This window comes from Anomalospiza imberbis, chromosome 5, assembly GCF_031753505.1.
Source record: "Anomalospiza imberbis isolate Cuckoo-Finch-1a 21T00152 chromosome 5, ASM3175350v1, whole genome shotgun sequence".
Lineage (NCBI taxonomy): Eukaryota > Metazoa > Chordata > Aves > Passeriformes > Viduidae > Anomalospiza > Anomalospiza imberbis.
In genome coordinates this window covers 69,726,708-69,748,731 of record NC_089685.1, presented here as the reverse complement: position 1 = coordinate 69,748,731, position 22,024 = coordinate 69,726,708, and the positions used below count along the sequence as shown (strand labels likewise).

The following is a 22,024-nucleotide window of genomic DNA, read 5'->3' as shown; positions in this document are numbered from 1 at the left end:
AACTTAAAAGACTGAGCATGGATTTAATCTGCATTTTTACCCTAAAAGAAGATTCCCTGCATATATATATATCTGTGCAGGTGTGTCTGTGTGCATATATACAATACATATGCATATATGTGATTACATTAATCTCAAATTTTCAGCGGTTTACTCTCTTGCTTTCACATCATCACAGTGATTTACACTAAATTCCAGGATTCCTTGCCCTTTAGGGAAACACATTATCATCTACTTTCTGAATAATGGTCTGCAAAGCATATGCAGTTCTCTACTGTTTTTTAGTAGAGACTCTGAAAAGTAAAATATTTTTAAATGTTCCCGTGCGTTAAAGTTGTAATAATTTTTAGAAAATAATAATTTAAATAGCTGTAATTTTACCTAGTGTGCTCTAAATTGACCCTGGGATAGATGAACCATTCCTGCTTTATGACTCACATAACTCATCCCAGCCTGGCATTTGATTGGGACAAATCTGCTGGGTCTCAGAGTTAAGACAGGGGTCACCAACACACATGACAACACAGGGAGCTGGAGGCCCTGTGGCAGAAATCCACCGTGGAGAAGGGCTCTCCCTCTCCCCACTTGGTGCTAATCATGAAGAACAATGCTGGCTGCTTTGCAAAATACCAGTACTGCTGTACAGAACCTCTGCTTATAGCCCGCTGAGTCAGACTTGTTTACTTCATAGAAGTATTAATCTCTGCCTGTGATTGGTGCTCAGCTACTCCAGGCTCCAGGCTTAATAGAAATTCAAGCTGTAGATGACACAGTTTTGCTGAAAATATGAGGCTTCTATCGCATTTTGAGTCATGTATTCTGCCTCACTCCCCTTTGGTCCGTTTGCCGTGGCTGAGGTTAAGATAGATAATTAATTATTCCCATCCCAAGCCTTGTCCTTTAATTTAAGAATTTTCTTTAGCATCTGCCAGAATCTTCTGCATGCACTCCTGAGATGTTAAGCAATGAAAGAGCCATTAAGTTAAATTCAGGCATTATTTTTTTTCAGTAGGATGAAACAGCACTCCAGTAGTTTAAGCAGTTTCTGGTTTATGTTATTTCATAGCATGGCAAAGAAATGTGGGAAGAGGCTGGTTTTCTGGCTGCAGGGGAGGATGGTGAGTGAGGAAGCCTGTCTCCTGGTCCTGCAGCTTACCTCAGTCTTAGCAAGAAGCAGGACACAAAGAAGGGATCAAGGGAGTGAAACATCTCTTTGCCAAGGGCCTGATGTCCACGTTATGCAACTGGAAGACAGAGGGAAGAGGTTTAGCTATACTTGACTAATATATCACTTTCCTCAGAAATGCTTTTTTATTGCCTGTAAAGCCTTTTCTGAGAACGAAGCAGTGTCAAGTTGTGTTCTTTGTGTTTTGAGGTCCATGAATGCTGTCACGGATGAGTCATTCCTGGCTGGGGCTTTAATCACTCTCCTTCTCAGTCTGACCAATTCTCCATGCTCTTTGCTTGCCACTCCAAGTGACTTGTGCATTCTTTTCACAGACATAACTTCTCCATTTAACAAACTATGTATTTTAGCTTTTTCTAAGAAATACATGAAAGCAAATTAGTACAAAATCTGTTGCAATGGTCTTTCTGGGAAACTGCATGTACACCTGCTAAGCCCAAAACAGTAGCAGCAGGACTGAGCTTATGTGTCAGAGACACAACAAAGGGAAAATGGTCACTCTTGGAGTGCCTTGAAACAGCAATTCCATGCAGAATTTATGGTGGGTTTCAGTGCACCAGCTAGTGAGGCTGAAATGTCACTTCTGCATTGGAATTCCATATGCCTTCTGCCTTTTTGAGGTGTTTTACTTCTGTGTGCATCCAAGTCTCACTATTCTTAATTGGAGTTTATAGATCCTCAGACCTTTGCAATTGTACTATATAGATGTCAATTCACGGAGTTGACAACTTTAAGGTTCAAAAAATAAAAATCCACTTTTTACTCCATTTCAGTTTTGGTATAGCTGCCCAAAATGCAATTGCTTGGAGAAGAATGTTGTTGCTACCATACTGGAATACTATAATTCAGTTGCATGAAGATATTTTACAAATCTCAGTATATACTTGGGATTAATTTAATTCATCTAGGCCTAAGCACTGAACATTAGTTGTTCTAGATTAGTTGATCTGTAGTTAGTACTCAGGCATCTCTCAGGAGAGTCTCCTCCCATCCCAAGCCATGTCTCCAAAAAATTGTTTGTGCAAATAGGCCCTGGCTATTGACCATGCCTCCACAGGGAGCCTGAACAATTTATTCAGATGGGTTGAGTCAGCTGCAGATGGTGAAAGCTGTGAAATCAGATATGATGGAATTCCAAAGGCTTTACAGACCGATGATCGATCTATTCAGCGTTGTTCTCAGTATTTAAAGAATTATTTCATGTTACTATTTTTCCACCTGCAGCCGCTTTAGCAGAAGCAGTGAAGAGCGTTCAGCACAGCTTGAGGCAGTGCCCAGCAGGTTGTTCACCTGTATCATTTCTCTCTTCTTTAGTCTTCTGGCACCAGCATCACGGTGGACATCGCTGTCATGGGAGAAGCACACGGGCTCATCACAGACCTCCTGGCCGATCCTTCGCTGCCCCCCAACGTCTGCACATCGCTGAGAACAGTGAGCAACCTGCTCAACACACAGCTGACCTTCCAGGCCATCCACAAGCCAAGGGTGAATCCCTTGGTGTCCTTCAGTGAGAACTACACCTGCTCCGACTCAGAGGAGTGTCCTGAGAAAGGAGAGAAACTAGCAATTCCCAAGGTGAGTGCTGGAGCCTGCCTCTCCCTAAAGGGACCTCATTGGGCTATCGGACATCACTGGGCTTTTTGTGTGAATTGCCATCTCTTCTTCCTTCCCTTAACAGAAGGGTGAAACCTACAGAAGTCCATGAAAAGGTCTCTCTTGATGACCTTCATGTGCTTTGGATCAAGTCAAAACTGTTGTATACCCCACAAACTAACAAAAATATCACAATCATTAGTATGACAGATGCTGTGAGCTCATGGAAGTTGCCTTGAGAAGAAAAAGAAGACAGAACCATAAATAGATACATATAATACTACCTTGAAAAACGGCTTTATGAATGCTCAGGGATCAGGCAGGAAATAACCAGTGTTAACCACCCACACTTTGCAAGTGAACAGCTAGAAAGAGCACATCAGATTTGAAGTAGTGTGAATTTGTAGGTTTGTTGCTAATTAGCTGTCCTGCATGGCTTACATTTCATTTCTGAAACTAAACCTAAATGCTTTTGTACTGCAGCCTCCCTTGTAAAATTAAATGTAGGCAGAGTACATTACACGGGCAAACGCTTTTATGTTTTTACAGTTTAAATGGCACAGCCAGTCATTCATTCCAGCATTTCCAGGCGTCTGAATTGCAACGCTCATGATTCTTTTATTATAGTTTAGTGTGATGATAATTGCCACCCTATTTGCCTGTTTAGCAGCTGTATGTACGAAATGGATGTTCACAGGTTTTTAAGCACATTTTCCAGTTTATTTTAGTGGCCATATCTATAATGGCTGTACCCTAAGCTCTGAGGGGAAGAGTTAAGTGGAAGAGCACTGCTATCACATGAGCACACACGGGGAACAGATACTAGTTTGCTGTTGCGTAATACCCTATGAAGAGAAGAGAAATGAAGGATGAAGAAATGAGTTAATGCTACAGAGAACAAATTTGATTGAAGAATTCATTGACCTAAATGTATTATGGTTCATAAAATAAATAGTTTGCATGTCTTTATTTAAAGTGTCTAAGAGCAGATTTAGGACCTTCACCTTAACCATCTGACACTGAGCATTTCGTGTAAGGAGATAATGTGTTAACATATTTATCTGCCACTTTGAGCTTCAGAACCACAGATGTCTTCCATCTCATATTTCAAAACCCTCTGGCAAAGTCCAAGCTCTCCATTGCAGATATATTTGTTTTAGTTCTTAACTATAAACACTTCACGAGAACTTCACAAGAGAAACAGCTTACAAAATTGTAGGATCTGCAACAGCCAATCTGGCTCCAAAAAAGATTCTTTATTATCTTTGCCTTCAAAAATCTGAAAAAAAAAAAAAACATGTGAATCCTGTTAATTGGAGAAATGGAAGAGTCAGGTGAAAAAAAAAAGCAGGGTCGTCAAGAAAAATCTGCTGTAAACAGTGATGCTTCCTCTAAGTTTTTTGAGACCTCATATCCCAGAGCATGAAGGTTTTATTTCAGTGTGTAATCTTTGGGGGTTGGGTAGATATGGCAGGGAAAAAAGTTGGAGCTCGCCTGCCTTATTGTTCTTACAGCCTTTCTTGCCTTGAATCTCTGATTCTGAGGATTCATAACAGTTTAAATTGGAGTAGTTGAGGTTGAAAGTGCATCTGGAGATTGTCTAGTCCAGTCCCATCCCTGAGCTCATTGAGGAGAAAGTTTCTCTAGGCTCAGCCTAGATCAGGTTGCTCGGGAGGATGTCCAGATGGGTTTTGAGTATCTCCATGAATGTAGACTTCACAGCTTCTTCAGGCACCTTCTCTGTGTTCAGTCCTCCTCATAGTAAAAAAAAAATATTTTCCTACATTTTAACTAAATTTCTTGTACTTCAGTTCTTGCTCCACTGCCTCCTGTCCTGTCACTGGGCACCCAAAGAAAGAGCCTTTACACCCTTTACACCCTTCCTTTAGCTATTTGTGTACCCTGGTAAGATCTACCCTGGGACTTCTGTTCTTCAGACTGAGCAATTCCAGCTCCCTCAGCCTTTCCTTTTGTGACAGATGCTTCAGTCACTTTTATGGCCTTGCTAACTTGTTTAAGTACCCTTGGCCACATCAGGTGCTTTAAATCTGTGGCTCTGGGGCTGTGAATATATATACACCTTCTTTTAAACTTGAGATAGGGAGGATGGTCCAGACTCTCCAAGCATTTGAAGCATTGGCTGTGTTTTGAAATTAATAATCCCTGGGAGAACCCAGATTTAAAGGTGTTGTCAGACAGAATGAAGCAAATGGAAATGGTTTTATTTGTGCATGTGTAGAGGTTTTGTAAGCCTGTACAAACTCTAGGGAACTGGTTTCTCCACAGCGCTTACGGAGAAGTTTGCCTCCAGGACTGCTGAGACGAGTGTCCTCAACCTGGACCACAACGACATCAGCCACAGGACTGCCCACTCTGGAGCCAGCTCCAGTGAGAAGGGACCGCAGCGCCAGCATCAAACCCCACGAATCTTCTTCCTCCAGGTGCAAATTGCCTCTTCTCACTTTTATGTTTCTCTTTGGGCAGATTTCTTTGGTTCTGTGTTCAAAATGCATTCAAAAATGCTGGCTGTGAACTGTGTTAGAATTACGTCTTCGTGTTTTTCGAAATTGATTTGCCAAAGAAGCAGCATTTCCATTTCTTGTCAGATTATGCCAAAATTATTCATATTATTGGGTAGAAAAAGAAATTTTAAAAAAATCTATTTATGCTAATGAAATACAGAACTGCTGAATAAAATCAGAAGAAAGGCAAGATATCTGGTTAAAGTTTTCTTGATATGCAGGGATGTGGTTATTGCCCAGGCAAGAAAAACTGCAGCAATTAACCCAGCCATTTTTAAGAACACACCTAATGATGTGGTCCTGTCATTAAACCAGTTCCTAAAGTACTTCTCCATCTCCCATTCTTCTCAGGGTCTGATCCCTGAGCTGGAATCATGAAGCACATGGTCCTCCCATGAAATGGAGAGAGGGAGTTGTGTCTGCTCAGCTGCTTATAGCCAGCAGCCAACTTGTTTGGGGGATTTGCAGAGGTTGTAATAAAAGTTGTAATAACTCCACATCATGTCATTACAACAGGATTTCCTCCTTTCTGGCTCCATGGTTACTTTTCTGTTCTAGTCAGAGCCTTCAAAGGAAGGTGGAGAGCAGCAAGTTGTGGTACCACCCTCTGAGAATAAAGTTCAGGTCCTCTCCCTACCTCAGCAAGGGCCATCATCTTGGATGATGGATCATCTTCATCTGGTGGATGAAGAAAGGGTGTGGGCACAATGGGGAAAGGAAGATCAGAATGAAAGCACTACATTCAAGAAGAGAATTCAGAGCTGTGACATCGGAAGACTCACGTGCTTTTATGAAATTCAAAATTTTGTGCTGGTAGTGGGGAAAAAGGACCTTGGAAGGCCAGACATCACCAGTGTTGGATGTTGGATAGATTGGGGGAATGCAGCCCCAAAGAGCAGCTTTCTTCCAAGGCTGAGCTTTCTTCAGGTACCTGAATCTGGATGGGGCTGCCTTGAGCACCTCCAGGGTGTGGAGGTGCTCAAGGCAGCCTGCAGAGTACCCTGAAAGTCTCGTACAAGAAAAATACATGGTTTGCCAAAGTTCCCTCTGTGAGAAGTCCCATCTGCCTCAGTAAAAGTAAATACAAGGAAGCTGTAACCAAATGCGAAGGTTTTCAGTCACAGACCTGTGGTTCCTGGGGTGCATTTGATTTGTGCTGTTGATCCCACTCTCACGTAGTGTGTAAGTGTCCCAGGACGGGAGTCAGAGGGAGAGGGAGAGCAATTAAATATTACTGTTGGTCCTTTCCTGTGGTTGTTATATAACTCTGCATGAGGAGCCAGCTAAGCAGGCTATCAATTCTTCTATGTTTAATGCGATAGCCAGTTGTGTAATTATAGCTCTGTCAAGCCTCCCAGCCTACTGTTTGCACTACTTCTTTCACAGCAGGAGAAACAATGTGTATTCCAGAAAGGGGGAAAATGAATCCTATAAGTCTAGCTTTTAAAGTTTTGGCAGACCAAGAGAGATCTTCTTTCAAGGAGAAGAATTTTGAGCTGAAGAGAAAAAAACATATCTTGGTTATCTGCCACTTCCCCTGTACCAAATTCAATTGCTCCACTGGTCACAGAGAAAGAAACATTTCATAAGTTGAACAGTAGGAGAGAGGTTGACACTGGAATTGCCCTGTGGCAGATTCTGTAGTTGCAAAACATGCAACTTATTCCTCACCGTGTGGGACATGACTTCTGGATTTCTGTAGTCACATATTTGCAAAAATCCCCCATAACTGTCAGTTTGAGATTAGTAATTCTGTGTTCTTCCAAACCCATGTCACTGAACTGGATAAACATTATACTGGAAAAATAATAGAGCTCTCACATTCTTTCCCTCACCCACTTTTATATTGAGTGATTCTCCTGTAGGAACTCAAAGAATGTGGGTCAGAGACGTTTGGTTTGGTTCACTGGGGTTATTTTACTGTACAGTGGGCTAGTGTGTTATACTCTTCATGTCAATTAAAAAACAAAACAAAACCATTTTTTTTTAAATCTGCATTCTTTCTTTGCTTCACTTCATCACAGATTTTAAGAATTTGGGCCCATGAAGACAAGCAGCAAGTATTTTTGTAGGTAGTAATTACTCTTCCAAAACAAGATGTTTGCAGAGGTAACACAGCATCACAGCGTTTTTTCTTTCAGAATGCTTTTTATTTTTTCCTTCAAGTTTATTTTTTTCAAGCTCAGCTGGAGCTATGCTGCTTTAAAAGTCTGTCTTCAGCGTTGAGTGTCTCCTCATCACTTGAATGTGAGGCTGTGAGGAGAAATGTGGAGCCTGAGCTGCCTGGCAGACCCGTCCAGAGAGCTCACAGGCCTTGATAAGATCCAGTGCTGCATCCCTGCAAGAAGCTGGCATTTGATGGGTGTCATTCAGGAAAGTGATTATAAATACAGTTTTCTGGCTGTGCAGAAGATTTGGGCCTCTTCTGGCATACACTTACCGCCCAAAGGCTAAAATCATAAACCCATGCTGCTGCAGGGGGCTGACATCTGTTCCCCACACACAAGGACACGTGCACCCGGATTCCTTCAGCACAATTCTCTTGCACTGATGTCTCCAGGGTCTGAGAAGGGCATTTTTTTTGGGGATGCAGCAGGCATTTCACCTGGTTAGGGCATGAAGGGGCACACCACTAACCATAGCCACGCAGGATGCTTCCAGTCCTCCCCAGCCTCCTGAGGAGTTCCTCCAGTGCCCCAAGGGTTGTTGTGTACCTGCTGTGGCACCAGCAGCAGAGGACTCTGGGTTTCCAGTTCTGCTGAGAATTTGTGTCACTTCTGGCTCTTTTAAGGAGCTGTTAAAAGAGAACATAAACTTATGTCAAGTCAACTTTGGAGTTTCTGTGCTGTCAGAACAATATAAGGAAGGCATCTTTGTATAAATAAGGCAAATAGGTCTCAGCACTGAGGGAAGTCTAGCTTTGGACTGTCTGCATTGTAAATATTTTTGCTGAAGGTGGTACTGAGTGCCTCACAAACACCACTTGAGCCAACCCACAGATGCTGTTTCCCTCACCAGGTTTTGAGCTATCTCAGTATCACGTACTTATTGCTGCAGCTCTGAACTTTGTGAGATCTGCCACTGAGGCTTTTTCCCATGTTGAATGTTGCTTCTTTGTGCTCTGGTTTGGCAGCTCTGACTCCTGGAACAGTTCCATTCTGATGACAATCACGAAGAGTAGGTCCTTCTCCACCTCCTACGCCGTGTCCTCTACCAACCACCTGAATGCCAAAAGGCAGAGCCGGCAAGGTGAGTGGGCACCCCGAGCTCCATCAGCCTGGCCTAACTGTGACAATAAATCACACAAACTCTGTTTTCTACATGGTGGAAAAAGCCCTTTCTTTAGTCACATAACTCCCTTTTATACAGTTTTACAGACCTCGTGTGGGACTCCAGTTGGTCAGCAGCTTTCTTGCCAATTGCTTTATTGGTTATTACAAGTTGTTTTTCTGTATTGGTTGGTCACTCAAACTCCCAGGGTGTATGTGCAGGAAAAGTTGTTTGTGAGAGATAGTTTTCATTTTTCTATCTGATGGTTTAAAAACAGTTTATACAGGCGCCAGTCGTTTTTCCACCCAGGAATAGATTGTTATGCTAACGAACTGCTCACACCAGGATTGCTTTCACATGGGAACTTGAAAAGTGCTAGCCTGACAAGGCCAGCCACTGATTCCAGGAGAGCAGGCTTGATTTTATGAAGCCTTTCTTTATGATTTTTCTACCTTACTGCAACACTTAACTGTTCCCCATGACTAGCTGGTGCATCTGTTGACTAGCTTTGACTAGCATCCTCATGACTAGGTTTTGTTCTCTGTCCAACCTGCTGCTTTTATTATTTTTCCATCAATATAATGTAGTTATTTCTTTTACTTAAGGAAAAATCCCCCAACACAGTTGCTTAAAGTACCATAGATTGTAGTCATGCCCTTTGTAAATGTTTTGATGCTTTTGATTTATAGAAGTTAGCCATGACATGATGCAGCAAGTGAAATACTAAATTGTGATTTATATCTTTGTAATTCCCTTGGCTATAGCAGGGTGTTTTGCATAACATTTGTGGCGTTAGCTGTCTGTGCATATTCCTGGAGTGAGATTTCCTTAAGCACAACCCACATTAATCCATTCTGAGCTGGAAGCAGAAATTGTATATTACCAAGTTCCATTGATAATATACAATTATTATTATTATTATTATTATTATTGGAAGTTGATTTAGCTAAATCTGTAAATATATTAATTTATAAAATGTGTCTTTAATTATGCTTGAAAACAGTCACATTTTAAAATACTGCTAGTTCTACCTATTTTGAAAAAAACTCAAGTGTTTTCATATGCAGTTTTGCATCACATCGAAATCACTGTTTTATATCTTCAGCACTGCACATTTGAAGAAGTTTTGGAGGACCTAAGTGCATGGATGTAATTAAAAAATTCTCTTTGTATTTTTATTCTTCTCTTGATTGTGAAAAAATCCTTGCTGTAGCAAGACACATTTTTCTCTCGCTTTTGCCAGTAAATGGTTGAATGTTGGATTATTGAAAAAAGGTTTGTTTTTTTCTGGTAACTTTATTAGTAGTTACCTTCCCTTATAAATTACTTTCTTAAAAAAAAAGACCAAAAACACACACAACAGAACATATTTCAAGAGACTTAATCCCTACTAGCAGTAGAAAGCTTGCTGTGATTAGAGACATTTTTGTGAAAAGTGCTGTTTAAATTCTCAAGGCTTTTTTGAAATTTTTAAAGGAAGACCATATGTATTGCATCCTCTAAGAGTTATGAATATGACTTGGTAACATACATCTCAAAGATAGATAATAATCCAACTCTATCCCCTGTGCAACTAACAGACTGTGAAATGTTTTTAAAGACACATTTTTGTTGGATGGAAAGCTGATATCTCAATGAATTCATAAATGTGAAACAGAGGTTTCCTGTATTTTAAAGCCATTTCCCTGTGTCATGGCCATCTGATAACATTTTAATTGCTCTGAAGGCTGTAGTGTTCTGATCTCAAGACTGGCATTATATCCTACTTGCAATCATTGAATTAAGGCCCTAAATACATACCACATTTGCTGAAGAAATACCCTTAATCAAAACAGAGATGCTGGATATCTCCAAATTACAGCACAGTAACTATCAGATTTTTTTTTTTAACTCTTGGATTTTCATCAGTAAATCGTATTTTAGCCTCCTATCACATTAAGTTTCTCTCAGGGAAAAAACACTGGAACTGTACATGTGTATCCTGTAACGTTAATGTTTCATGAACTTAGATCGACATATTGCCTTATTTTAAGATAATTTTTGTGTCTGGAATGTATTTAGATAGGGGGTAAAATTCAAGTTCCTAAAGCCTTGCTGTCCTTTGGCTTTGAAGGTGAATGTGGTAAATTAACTGGGGCTGAGTTCCTACAAACTTCAGAACAGGCGGTAACTCACTTTCCGTGCATTTCCTTTCAAGATAGATTAAGTTTGCTCCTCTGCACTTTGAGTCTCATTTTGTCTGAGACTAGGAATTGTAAAGTGGATTCCAAGAGAAGGCAGCACTTTGTTTAAACACTGGGTGCATTTCACCTTGGCAGTGGTGCTCAGGTGGAATAAGGGACAGAGAGAACTACATCTTGCTAGTGTTGCACGTGTGGATATCGGCAATTTCTGTGCTCTGGCTCAGGTGTACACTACTACTTCTGTGCTGCAGAAATGGTCACAAGTCTCCCTTAGTGAGCAACAGATAATGAAAAATAAGCTCAAGCTGAAGATCAAGGCCAAAATCTATGAGAAGTGGCCCCAGAAGTGCAGTATTTTGTATAATGTATGACTACTAAAAGTTGCTATTTTGCTTTATTGGTAGTCTTCAAACATGTAGAAATCCACATTTTCTGGGAATGTGTGTAAGCCTTCCTTGGCCCTGCTTTAGAGACGGTGAGAGAGAAACTGCAGCTGGGTCTGGGAGCTGCCTGTTTGGGGCTCTGTCGCTAGCACATGTTGATCCCAACAGTCATGCCACAAACTGCTCTTTCATTTCATGCTTCTCCGCTTACTGCCTCCCAGGGAAAATATGCTTTGTATTTTGAGCCAGGTAAAAGTGGCTGATAGCAGTGGAAGTTCCTCACTCTGTGGCAGCCCTGGGCTTGGTTCAGAGTGGAAAAGCGTATTCTGTTATCTGTTTTGCTTTTGGAGACTAGGCTGGTGCATCTCAAGAAGAGAATTTCTGCACGGTGAGCTAATACAGCCATCTGCCACTTCTGTTAATTGACAAGACTCCTCTTGTCCTTGGCCAGGTATCCCACCAAATATTTCACCTCTCACTTCCCCGTGCCATTCACCGATTCAGGGGACGCCTGCCACGAGTCCTACTGGAAAAACATCTTCTGTGTCATTTCCAGAGCCTACAGACACTGACACCAAGCAGGGCCTAAAGCCACACAAAGTCTTAACTTCTACTCAGAGTGCACCTAGCCTGTCAGACCCTATTATCAGCCCCTCCATCATCTGCAGCAGGTAAGATGATAATTTGACAAGCCTTGCAATCATTTCCCACTGTTCTCATGAACGCCTTCTGTTGGCCCACATACAAGTTTTTGTGATTTACTACAGTGTTTATATTCCTATTTCAGGTTTACAGTACTTCAGTAAATGTGTGGATCAATGCTACAAAATACTTTTAAAGTGGGAGACTGTTGGCTATATTTATTGCTTTTACTCCTGTCAGATGGACAGCCTGATTCCTAAATAAATACTTTGTCAACAACCTGCAGATCCCAAAGTTGGGTTTCATGTTTACAACTTGTGTTTCTGGAGCCATGCCCTTGACATGAGCAGTCACCTTTAGGTCACAGGGCAAGGTTTGTACAGCAGGCACCCGATGAGGCATAGAAAAATCTGGCTGCTAGGGCCAGCAATGCCTGAAGACTCTGTGATTTTGAGCCTTCACTCAGGAGGAGTGGATTCTGTCTTCCCTAAGGAGAGTCAGATTAGTTCCTGTGGGGACTTTTTTTTCCCAGAAATCAAATGCAGATGAGTTCTTTCTACTGCTCAGAGTAACAGTAACACAGTTGAATTTCTTACTTTAAAGTACCCCTTCATTAGGTAACACAGACCAGACCTGCTTTGCAAAATTAGTATTTTGGAAAGAAAGTCGTTCTGCTTGTCTTCTCAGAAAGGATTCAGTTGCTAAATCCATTTACTGGAGTTTGCAGTATGTGTCCAGTTCAGAACAGTGGAAACACTGCTATTCCCAAGCCTGTTCCAGTGCAGCATCAAGGTTGCTTTACTCACCAGGTGTTACTTTTGGCCATAGCACGAGTGGCCAGCCAGCAGAGAGCACTATCAAGTTTGACTACCTTTGGAAATAGTTTTTAGTTTCCGCCTTCAGTCATGTGACTTTGGATATGTCTCAGTGTGCTGTGTGCAAGGCTAGGAGGTGGCTGGCAGAAAGTCAAAATTGAGCAAGTTTGCTCAAGGGAGTCATCCTCACTGGAGTTTGGAGTAGGATCCAAACAGGCTTTTCAGATGGATTTAGATGACTAAATAGAAACTTAAGAGCTTTTAAGAGTTTTCCAAAGGACTACCAGAATTGGGATTTGGAGAGATTAATTTGAAATTAAAACTATATTACATAACAGGAATATAGCATAAAGTGCTGCAGTCTTATTAAGCTGTGCCTTTATTACCACTTCAACAAAACACTGTTATTTCACAAGTGGCATTCATTTCTGGAAGCCTTCTATTAAACAGAACAGTTAAGAATTGCATTAAAAATGTCAAAAAATAATCAATGTGAGATTGTTTTAGATAGTAGTGAAATTAATACCTTTTTCATCTTGTTTATTAACCTGACTGATAGAAGATTTATTTGCTTGGCTGTGCACTACAGGTATCATTGAATACAGATTAGCATTTTTATTTGAAATTCTTTCAGGAATTTGTGATGTTTGCAGGGCATTCCAGGCTCCAGGATATGTTTGGATGACCTAAAGGTTCTAGTACAAAGTTTGACCAATCCAAATAATTCTGTAATACTTGCTTTGTGAAGACTGTTATATATAAGATAAGCCACAAAATGCTGACTCAAACCAGAGAAAACGTTAAAATGTCAGGTTGTAATTAGGGTTTAAAGGAAACTATACACAAGGAATAAAGCTTTTTAATGCTACGAGAGAGCCAGTCATTTTAAAAGGTCATAATAGTGTGACCCCTCCCAAAATGTGTTTCTGTTCTGGAAATGATGAAGCAAACTGTGCCCTCTTGATTCTTATGTACTTGGTATGCTGTCACTGAAGTAATGATAAAATATAATTTTCCTTCTTAAGAGGAACATATTCAAAATTTAGGCAAGAAGAGTGAAGCCAGATCATGACTGTGTTCAGACTAAATTCTGTAAGATTGTATGGGACTCTGGCAGAGTTTCATAATTTTAATTCATCTTTATAGGGCATCTGTACTATAGAACTAGGGGATTTATTTTGTGCTGGTATACTTAGGGAATAATAAAAAAATAATTTAAAGAAATCATGTGGTTCAGGTTTACTGTTGAGAACACTAATTTAATGGTGGTGGGCAGTTAATCCAAGGTTTTTCTGTATTTTTGTCCCGAGATGCAATAAAACTTTAGCACTCTCCTGTGATTTTGTGTGGAGAACATACCCTAGACCATGACTTCTACTGTATGACATAATCTCACACTGCCAGTGGGAAATCCTTTTACACAAAGCTGTCTAAGGCACGTGGTTCTTCATATTGTGTGTGTTTCTTGATGTATTTCAGCTGTGGCAGACCCTACAACCAAATAGAAGCTGGCAATGGGACACTAAATAGAAATGATGCTACTACACACACCCTGAACAGAACAGGTAATTCTTTGTCAAAAACACCTCGTTCCCTCAAATTCAGTAATCATCCACTAAAAGGGCAGACGAGCTTGTCTGTCATAAAAGGAGAACACACACAGGTGAGTCCATACAAATTGTCTTTGACAATTTCACGTCCAAATGCTCCTTCCCTTTTCGTGTGTACAATATGTACAAAATGCTTATGGAGGTAAATTATAAAGGATATACTGTTCCCCTCAATTTACTTAAATAATGGTCCTCAAAATTTGTTCTCTCTTCATTCCCTGCTGCCATTTTTTACACTCTGCAGGGTATATCTTTAATGCCCTCGGACAGACTGTCCAACTTCGGAGCCAGCCAAGCAGCACATATGTATGATGAGTCAGAGCTCCTGTTGCTGTTATTCAGAAGGTCACAGGATGACTTCCATGAAACCCTTGCTGTTCACACCACAGGCTTTGTGATTTGTGTTTGTAGATGATGCTGCTCAAGCCACTTCTGACTACGAGACCAACAACAGTGACAGCAGTGACATCGTGCAGAACGATGACGACGCGGATTGCTCCAAGGAGCAGCCACGGAAGGGATCTGGCTGTAGGTCCTACACACCCGAGACCATCATCCTGCATCCCTTGACACCACCTGAGGTAGCTCTTCTAAGTTCCCCCAGCACAACAGATTGAGTGTGTGCTGACACTGAGGGGGGAAAAAAATACACAAAACGAAAACCAAACTAGCCAAAAACCAGATCCTCACAGAAAAAATGTGGTCTAGGGGTGCTGCAAGGTATTATTGTCTTAAACAACAAATGTTTCAGTGTGATGAACAAATGATGATTGTCCCACAGCATTCAGCTGTGAGCTTGGTTGAGATGCAGAGGGAAAGCTTTGTTTAGTTACGTTTTCCACAGTCTGTTGTACAACTGAATTAATAATCTGCAGTTGGCAGGAGCTCTTGAAAAATTTATTGTAATCTGCTGGAGTTGAACATGCTGAGAGAAGGCATTTTGCTTGAAATGTTCTGGCATTTACTCATCTCCTAAGTAAAATAAAATTCCAGGGAGTATAGTGGGAGACATGTGAAATGGTTGCACAACCCAACTTTTATTTGCAGACCTTGAAAAATAGATAGGTTTCAGTTTAAGGACTACAAATCTTCACTTGGACTGAGCTCTGTTAGCCATGTTAGAGTCTAGTGAATGGGTCCTGATGCAGAAGCAGAAACTGAGAGCTTTTCTCTGTGTACCACAGTGAATTTCACAATGAAGGCAGCCTCCCTTGGAAATGAATGAATGATTCCCATGAGTGGATGAATGAGTGAGTCTCAGTGCTAAGTGCAGACACTGCTGTTTCATAAACAGAATTTCCTACCCATTCAAGTGAAACACATTACAAAGGAGAGTTGAGTAGCTGCAGGGCTGCAAGAAATGAGGACATCTACGCTGAGCTAAGTGAAGTACCACTGGCTTACGCATGATGCTAATGTGACTTTAGCTTTTAAGAGCATCAGTTTTTGCTTGAGATGCTTCACTGAGCTAACAATCCTTTTTATTCTGATTTCTGGCACAGGACAAGCCTGTACTGGCTCCTGAGCCTCTGGTTATGGACAACTTGGATCCCCTGATGGAGCAGCTAAATAATTGGAACTTCCCAATCTTTGATTTGGTGGAAAAAATTGGGAAGAAATGTGGTCGGATTCTCAGCCAGGTGAGAGGTGCACCTTGTCTGCAGTGTCAGGGTGGAATGTTGACAGATTTAGACACAGACATGTTAAAAGGCATTGTCCTTACAACCTGATGGTCCAGTGACCTGTGATCCCTGATACCTAATTCAAAGCTGACAATATGAACTCTGCCTCACTATATTCTTTACTTTTGAATGCCTTTATTTTTAAATTTAAAAATGTGAAAGATAAAAAATCGTGCACCTATTTTGCCTTTTGCTCTCTGCTTTTCTGAATATTCTCCTGAGATGCTTCCAGCCCTTACTGAGTTCTTAGGGAAAGGATTTCTCACGGGGTTTAGCATAGGAGGGCTAAACAGTAAGTATATTCGGTGGATACAAGATACATAGAGTCTTAATCCTCTTTTATACTGAAGATTTCAGTATAAGATCCCAGAAATAAAAGGTTTCAGGTTTCAGGCTGGGCAAGAAAGCAAGGTTTGAGGAAGTGAGGGCAGAAAGAATCCTTGCTATATTCCCTCATTTTTAAAGAATCAGAACTTAGAGAAAAAAATTGTATAATATTATGTAGGGAAGATTTGCTATGAGTTGGGAGAGCTCACTAGTCTTTCTTTCAGCTGTCAGATTTTTATTCCTTCCTGTGGGTTTAATTCAGTTACTGACACAGCCTGTGTCTAGCCAGCACGATTAGTGTCACCTTCCATAATCACTTTCTTGGCTGAACTTTCTACTCAGTTATGCCCCTTTTCGTGGCACACTGACAAATTAGTCATTTTTTTCTTATAAAAGTATTGAAGACTATTAAAAAGGAAAAGCAAGTAATTATTTTTATTATTACTTAGGGATGAAAGGGGGAAAAAAGCCCGAGAGAATCAGACTGAACAAGGATCACTTTACAAGGCATTATGTAGTGATGAGTGCTGGAAAGAGGAGATAAAGTTAATTGGTACAATGTGGTACAATTATCACTCCCCCTCCCCCAGAAACACAGAGGTTAGTGTGTCAGGCAGATTTCAGTGTAACAAGCTTCAGAGAATGCTGGATCAAATCGCAGTCCCTTGGTGGTTACCTATTATTCAGCAAGATTCAATTATCTGGTGGTCAACAAGGAAAACCATGGCATGAATTCAGATTGATTCTGTGGTCTGCTTTTTAGTGTTCTGCAGCTTGGCTAGCAACATCTGAGTTTGACCAGCCTGCCAAGTGTCTAGGTTCATTTTAGAGAAATAGGCAAACTGTGGATACTGGCTATATTTATTGGGTAAATTCAGTGGTGCTCATTGAGGCACTTTTGCACTAGACAGTGAGTGTGGGATTGAAATGCTCTTCTAGATCATACTGCTCATTTTTCTAATAGCATGGATTGATAATGGAATGGGGAATGAAACATAAGGAAGACCAGAACTTTCTTTTAATGGCATAAAGAACGGTTTGGATGAGCTGTTCTGGTTTTACATGGGTCCCTCTCTAGGCTTTAAGCATTTCACCAAGCTGCATGGGGTTCTGTACCTCTGGACACAAGTCCTCTGTGCTTCCCTCAAATTGCACTAAATCTCCTCACTCTACTTCCCAAAATCTGGTTTTTGCACAGGTTCCCAACATGCTATCCACTTCACAGTTCTACAAAATGAGGCTTGAGAAATAAGATAGAGAAGCTTTAATATTTGTGATGAAAATTCATCATTTTCTGTAACAGCTGTTTATAACAACTCCCTCTCCCTAACAGCAAGTTCAACCTTGTTCACAAAATAGAGATCCTTATTACCCCCACCTACTCAGATGTTGCTAATGAAATTATTTTCAGAAATCAGGAAACTAAAGTATATAATTCTTTTTCTCCAGCCAAAAGCACTATTTTTTTTCTGGTTTGATTTTTAAATCCTAGCATATTATTAACAAAGGTAAACAAAAGCTCTAATGATTTATTCTCTGTATTTTTCTATTAAATGGACTAACCCATACAAAAAAAAAGAGTCAATTAAAAAGCTGAATTAATTATGTTTGCCATGCTAGGTTAAATTTATGAGATGGAACAAAGCAAAGCTGACACATGCCTCCAGGGAAGCATTCCGTTTAGAAGGCAAATGCTGGCTTAGCATCTTTGAAGCTGCTTGAGATATCTGCTCCTTCTTTGTGGAATGCTAAATTGATTTAGACATATAAAAAGACCCCAAACCAGTCAGGAACAGTGAAAGCATCTGTGCAAACTGGAGTGGCCAGCCCAGTCAATGTGGCAGTGACAAATGTGCATGACAGGGTTCAGAGAGGAGCATGAATTCAGTCTCATTTCAGAAACCAAGAGCCAAGCTCTCAGAACTGAGTTGTTCCTTTATAAGAGGTCATAAAATTCAACAGTATCTTCAGTCACACTTAACACTTTTCTTACAGCTCCTGTAAGACTAAAAGCTGTGATTTAGCTTTTCTTGCTGGGCCCAGAGAGAGAAGTGGGGGTGCTCCTGTGCTGGCAGCACAGGAGCAGTGTCAGAGGCAGGGTGGCATCACTGCAGGGCCTCTGAGATGTCCCTGCAGGATGACATTATTTGGCCCTCATCACACGTGGGACACGGGATCTTCCTGGGATCATCACAGCAGCCTTGGGATGATTTTGTCAGAGGCAGAGACTGGGTGGCAGGAAATTCCACGGAACACGGGTCTGAAGGAAGCAAATACCCGAGACATAAAAAGGGCTGTGAGAGGGCTGCCTGCAGACACTGAGAAGGGAACTGCAAATCCAAACTTTGCACGTGTCCTCCGAGGAGATCCATTCCTGTGTGCCTGCAGGAGAGGGGCCGGGTGTGAGTAACAATGCCCAAGTGCAAAAAAGCTTCCATCAGGAACCGTGCAGAAGTGCTTGTCCTTGGTCAGGCAGTGCCACCAAAGTCTCTGAGTCACAAGTGATTCATTCAAGCAGTAGCCGTGCTCTGAGCAGGACAGGGAGGCTGGAGGGGAGAGAGGCAGTGTGGTGGCACCCTCTGCCAAGCCCCTGGCAGCCAGCTGAGAGTCCCTGGCAGGAGGGGACACATCTCAGCACAAGTGCTCAGCCCACAGGATTCCAGCTCCCAGGGAGCTCCTGAAACAGCACGTGGATTGGGAAGAAAGTATTTTGATAGACAGAAGCACATTAAAGTGTTTAATCAAGAACAAGGAATAAAAAAAAGCTGCACAGTTGTTGTTTATGGGTTTTGTGGTTTGTGGGTTTTTTTTTTAATTAAAGAATTTGACTAGTTGACTTTTGGGAAGGTATCAGTGCTCTTTTTTCCTCTTTCGAGCATGCTTTTACACCTGCTTCCTTCCTATTTGCTAAGAGAGAGAGAAAAAAAAGAAAGAGGAGGAATGGAGGAAGGAAGGAAAAAAAAGAGAGAGAAAGAGAAAGGGAAAAAGGGAGAAATAGAAAGAAAGAAAAAGAGAGAGAAGGAAAGGAAAGGAAAGGAAAGGAAAGGAAAGGAAAGGAAAGGAAAGGAAAGGAAAGGAAAGGAAAGGAAAGGAAAGGAAAGGAAAGGAAAGGAAAGGAAAGGAAAGGAAAGGAAAGGAAAGGAAAGGAAAGGAAAGGAAAGGAAAGGAAAGGAAAGGAAAGGAATTTTTTTTTTTTAATAGTTATTAAAATGGCCAAATTACTTGCTTGGCTGTGTATGTTGTCTAATGACCCCAGAGAACAATGCCATTTTACTCCAAGTCACAGGGAAAAGCTGTAATTCCTTCACATCACAGTCAACTTTTCTTCTTTTCAACTATGGAATTTCCCAGACCCCAAAATCCAAGGGGAGGAAAACCATGCTTTTATGACATGCTTTATTTAAGATACCTGTCCAGTTCTGCTAGTGTAGACAAGTAAGATTTGGTCCTGCTGAATATTATTTCATTATGATTCCTCTTTTTATACAGAGATGTTTTGCTGGAAATAAGTGGCTAACATTCCACTGACCTAACACTAGACTGTAAGACTCACCTGTCTGTTGGTAAAATATTGGATCCCAGCTGATACAGTTAAGCCACGATTCTAGAGAGATAAACAGGGTTATATGCAGATTCTAATCCTAATTATGTACAAGGTCACTCTATTCACTCTGCCTAAACACAGGGAGATCCCAGGGGGTTTTCAGAGAGTCTTTTACAGGCCCTACCTTTTATTCTAAGTTCTTGTCTTCCAAAGCACAGTAGCTCAGTTATGGTAGGAAGAGAAGTGAGAGCTGGGACCCCCAGCAGAGCCCCCCGTCAGATTTTGGTCACTAGAGGGTCATCCTGGATGGGGTCAGACCCCATGCTCCACCTGCCTCTGCACCATCACTGCTTTGCCAGGATTAGTTCACAGGCAGGTTTTTCCTGGTAGGGAATGACCATGAGGGGAGGCAGGAGGAAGATCATTAATGCTGCAAATTCTTTTCCTTTCTTTTTTTATTCTTACCCTAAAAATCCACAATGGCAGGACATTTGGAGTTGATGTTCATTCAACTTTAGGTGCAGCTCATAGGTCCCAATTTAGATACAAAATACACAGACACAAGCAGGATAGACATTTGATTTATACTCAGATGTAAAACACATAGTGTAATTTGTGACCATTTCTTGCCCTAGAGCACTTATCAGTCCAAATATGCTTCAAGTTGCTTAGCTCTAGGCAGTTCATTTCCAGGAAGATGGCATCAAAAGGACAGAATTTAGCTACCAGCAGTAAATAAATAAAGATTCTGCAAGGCTTAAGGGTCCAATTTGTGACAGAAGTGAAAAGATCAGGCAGTGATTTTACTGTGTCCCATTATTTTGTATGTCAAGTTCAAACTTGTCTTCAGAAGTGCCCATTTTGTGTCAGCTGCTGCCTACATTTGTGAGCATTCATCTCTCCTGAACACCTCCTCACTCATCCATGGCATTCTCCTTCCCATACATCCTCTCCTGGACGTTTGCAGTCACCTTTGGTGCAGGAATGCTTAGAGCAGCTCTGCCTCCTAAGCTATTTGCTGCCCCTGATATCCTGTTGGAGTAATTTTTATCATTTCACTTCCAAAATTGGAGACAAAGCAAGGACACAATGCATAGGAGCCACCCTTCTTTCACTCCTTTGCTTCTTCCTTTTCTGGGAATTTACTTGAGTCAAGGATTTGGGAAAATACTACCAGGAAAGCAGATTTTCACGGGGTGATTCGACCTAAGGAGTTTTGTATCTAATTTGTTGTTTTTCTCATCTGCTTAGCAGCATGGGGTTTATTGTTGTGTTTTTTTCTTTCTTTCAGGTATCATACAGGCTTTTTGATGACATGGGGCTGTTTGAAACCTTTAAAATACCAGTGAGGGAATTTATGAACTACTTTCATGCCTTGGAGTGTGGATACCGAGAGATACCTTGTAAGTAAAACTTCCTGGCACATAATGATGCTTCCTTAAAGTTTTGGGGATTTTGTATTGAAGCTTTTCTTCTTGCATTATAAAGCTACTTTTTTTTTTCTTCCAGTACATCATGACCAAATGGATGGCTAGGCAGAGGCTGGTGCTGAACCACAGCCTGTCATCTTTTTTACTTTGTATTTCATCTTTCACATTGTTTCATATCTCATGGCAAAATCTGCCAGAAAGCCAGAAATCATATAAAGCTGTTATAAGTAAAGACTGTTTCCTGATAATGCAAGTGTACCCCAGTGCTCCAGTTGGAGGTTCTTGAAACATTTAACCCCCTAAAGGCAACTTGGACTTTTACACAGTAGCAGTGCTATGCTACCAAAGGGGAGATGAGCTTTATAAGCAGAAAAAATATGCCCAAAACATGAGTGAACCCTGTCCAGTTACTACAGCTTAGCTGATATTTTTCAGGGGGAAGCATTTATTCCCTGAAAAGCCTGTTTCAACTGTTTTCAGTCATCCCCAAATAAAATTTATCTAAGTGTTTCAGCTGCAACTTTTGTTTTGAGGAAAGAGGAAAGAGTTATCACCCACTTTAGGTGGCAGATAAACCCAACACCGAGGAACATAGGACACAAAAATGTGGGAGACATCATTATAAGTCATGTAGTCTCTCTGTCAAATATTAAATACCAGTTGGAGCAGCTACAGTGGGAAGGATTTAAGGAAAGGTACCTCAAAATGCCTTCAGCCAGGTGGTTTGGAGTCTGTTCTGGGGAAGTGAGAGACTCAGTTTCGATCCTTTCCTTGTGTTTGAGCTGGACCAGGGATCTAAAGCAGCAGATCACAGCTTGAGGAGGTTAGAGATGGATG

General features: G+C 41.1%; 1 protein-coding gene across 7 annotated transcripts in view; it reads left to right on the top strand.

Moving 5' to 3' along the window:
* Window positions 1-22,024, top strand: part of PDE3A (phosphodiesterase 3A) — a 223,331-nt gene that overhangs the window by 187,515 nt on the left and 13,792 nt on the right. For 6 of the 7 annotated variants that reach the window (XM_068191860.1, XM_068191865.1, XM_068191864.1 and 3 more), the window contains 8 exons: window positions 2,501-2,761; window positions 5,066-5,220; window positions 8,435-8,550; window positions 11,589-11,808; window positions 14,074-14,159; window positions 14,616-14,785; window positions 15,707-15,844; window positions 21,049-21,160. In XM_068191860.1, coding sequence (XP_068047961.1) covers window positions 2,501-2,761; window positions 5,066-5,220; window positions 8,435-8,550; window positions 11,589-11,808; window positions 14,074-14,159; window positions 14,616-14,785; window positions 15,707-15,844; window positions 21,049-21,160 — 1,258 coding nt within the window. The remainder of the gene's footprint in view (window positions 1-2,500; window positions 2,762-5,065; window positions 5,221-8,434; window positions 8,551-11,588; window positions 11,809-14,073; window positions 14,160-14,615; window positions 14,786-15,706; window positions 15,845-21,048; window positions 21,161-22,024) is intronic. The other variant, XM_068191861.1, reaches the window with a different exon arrangement.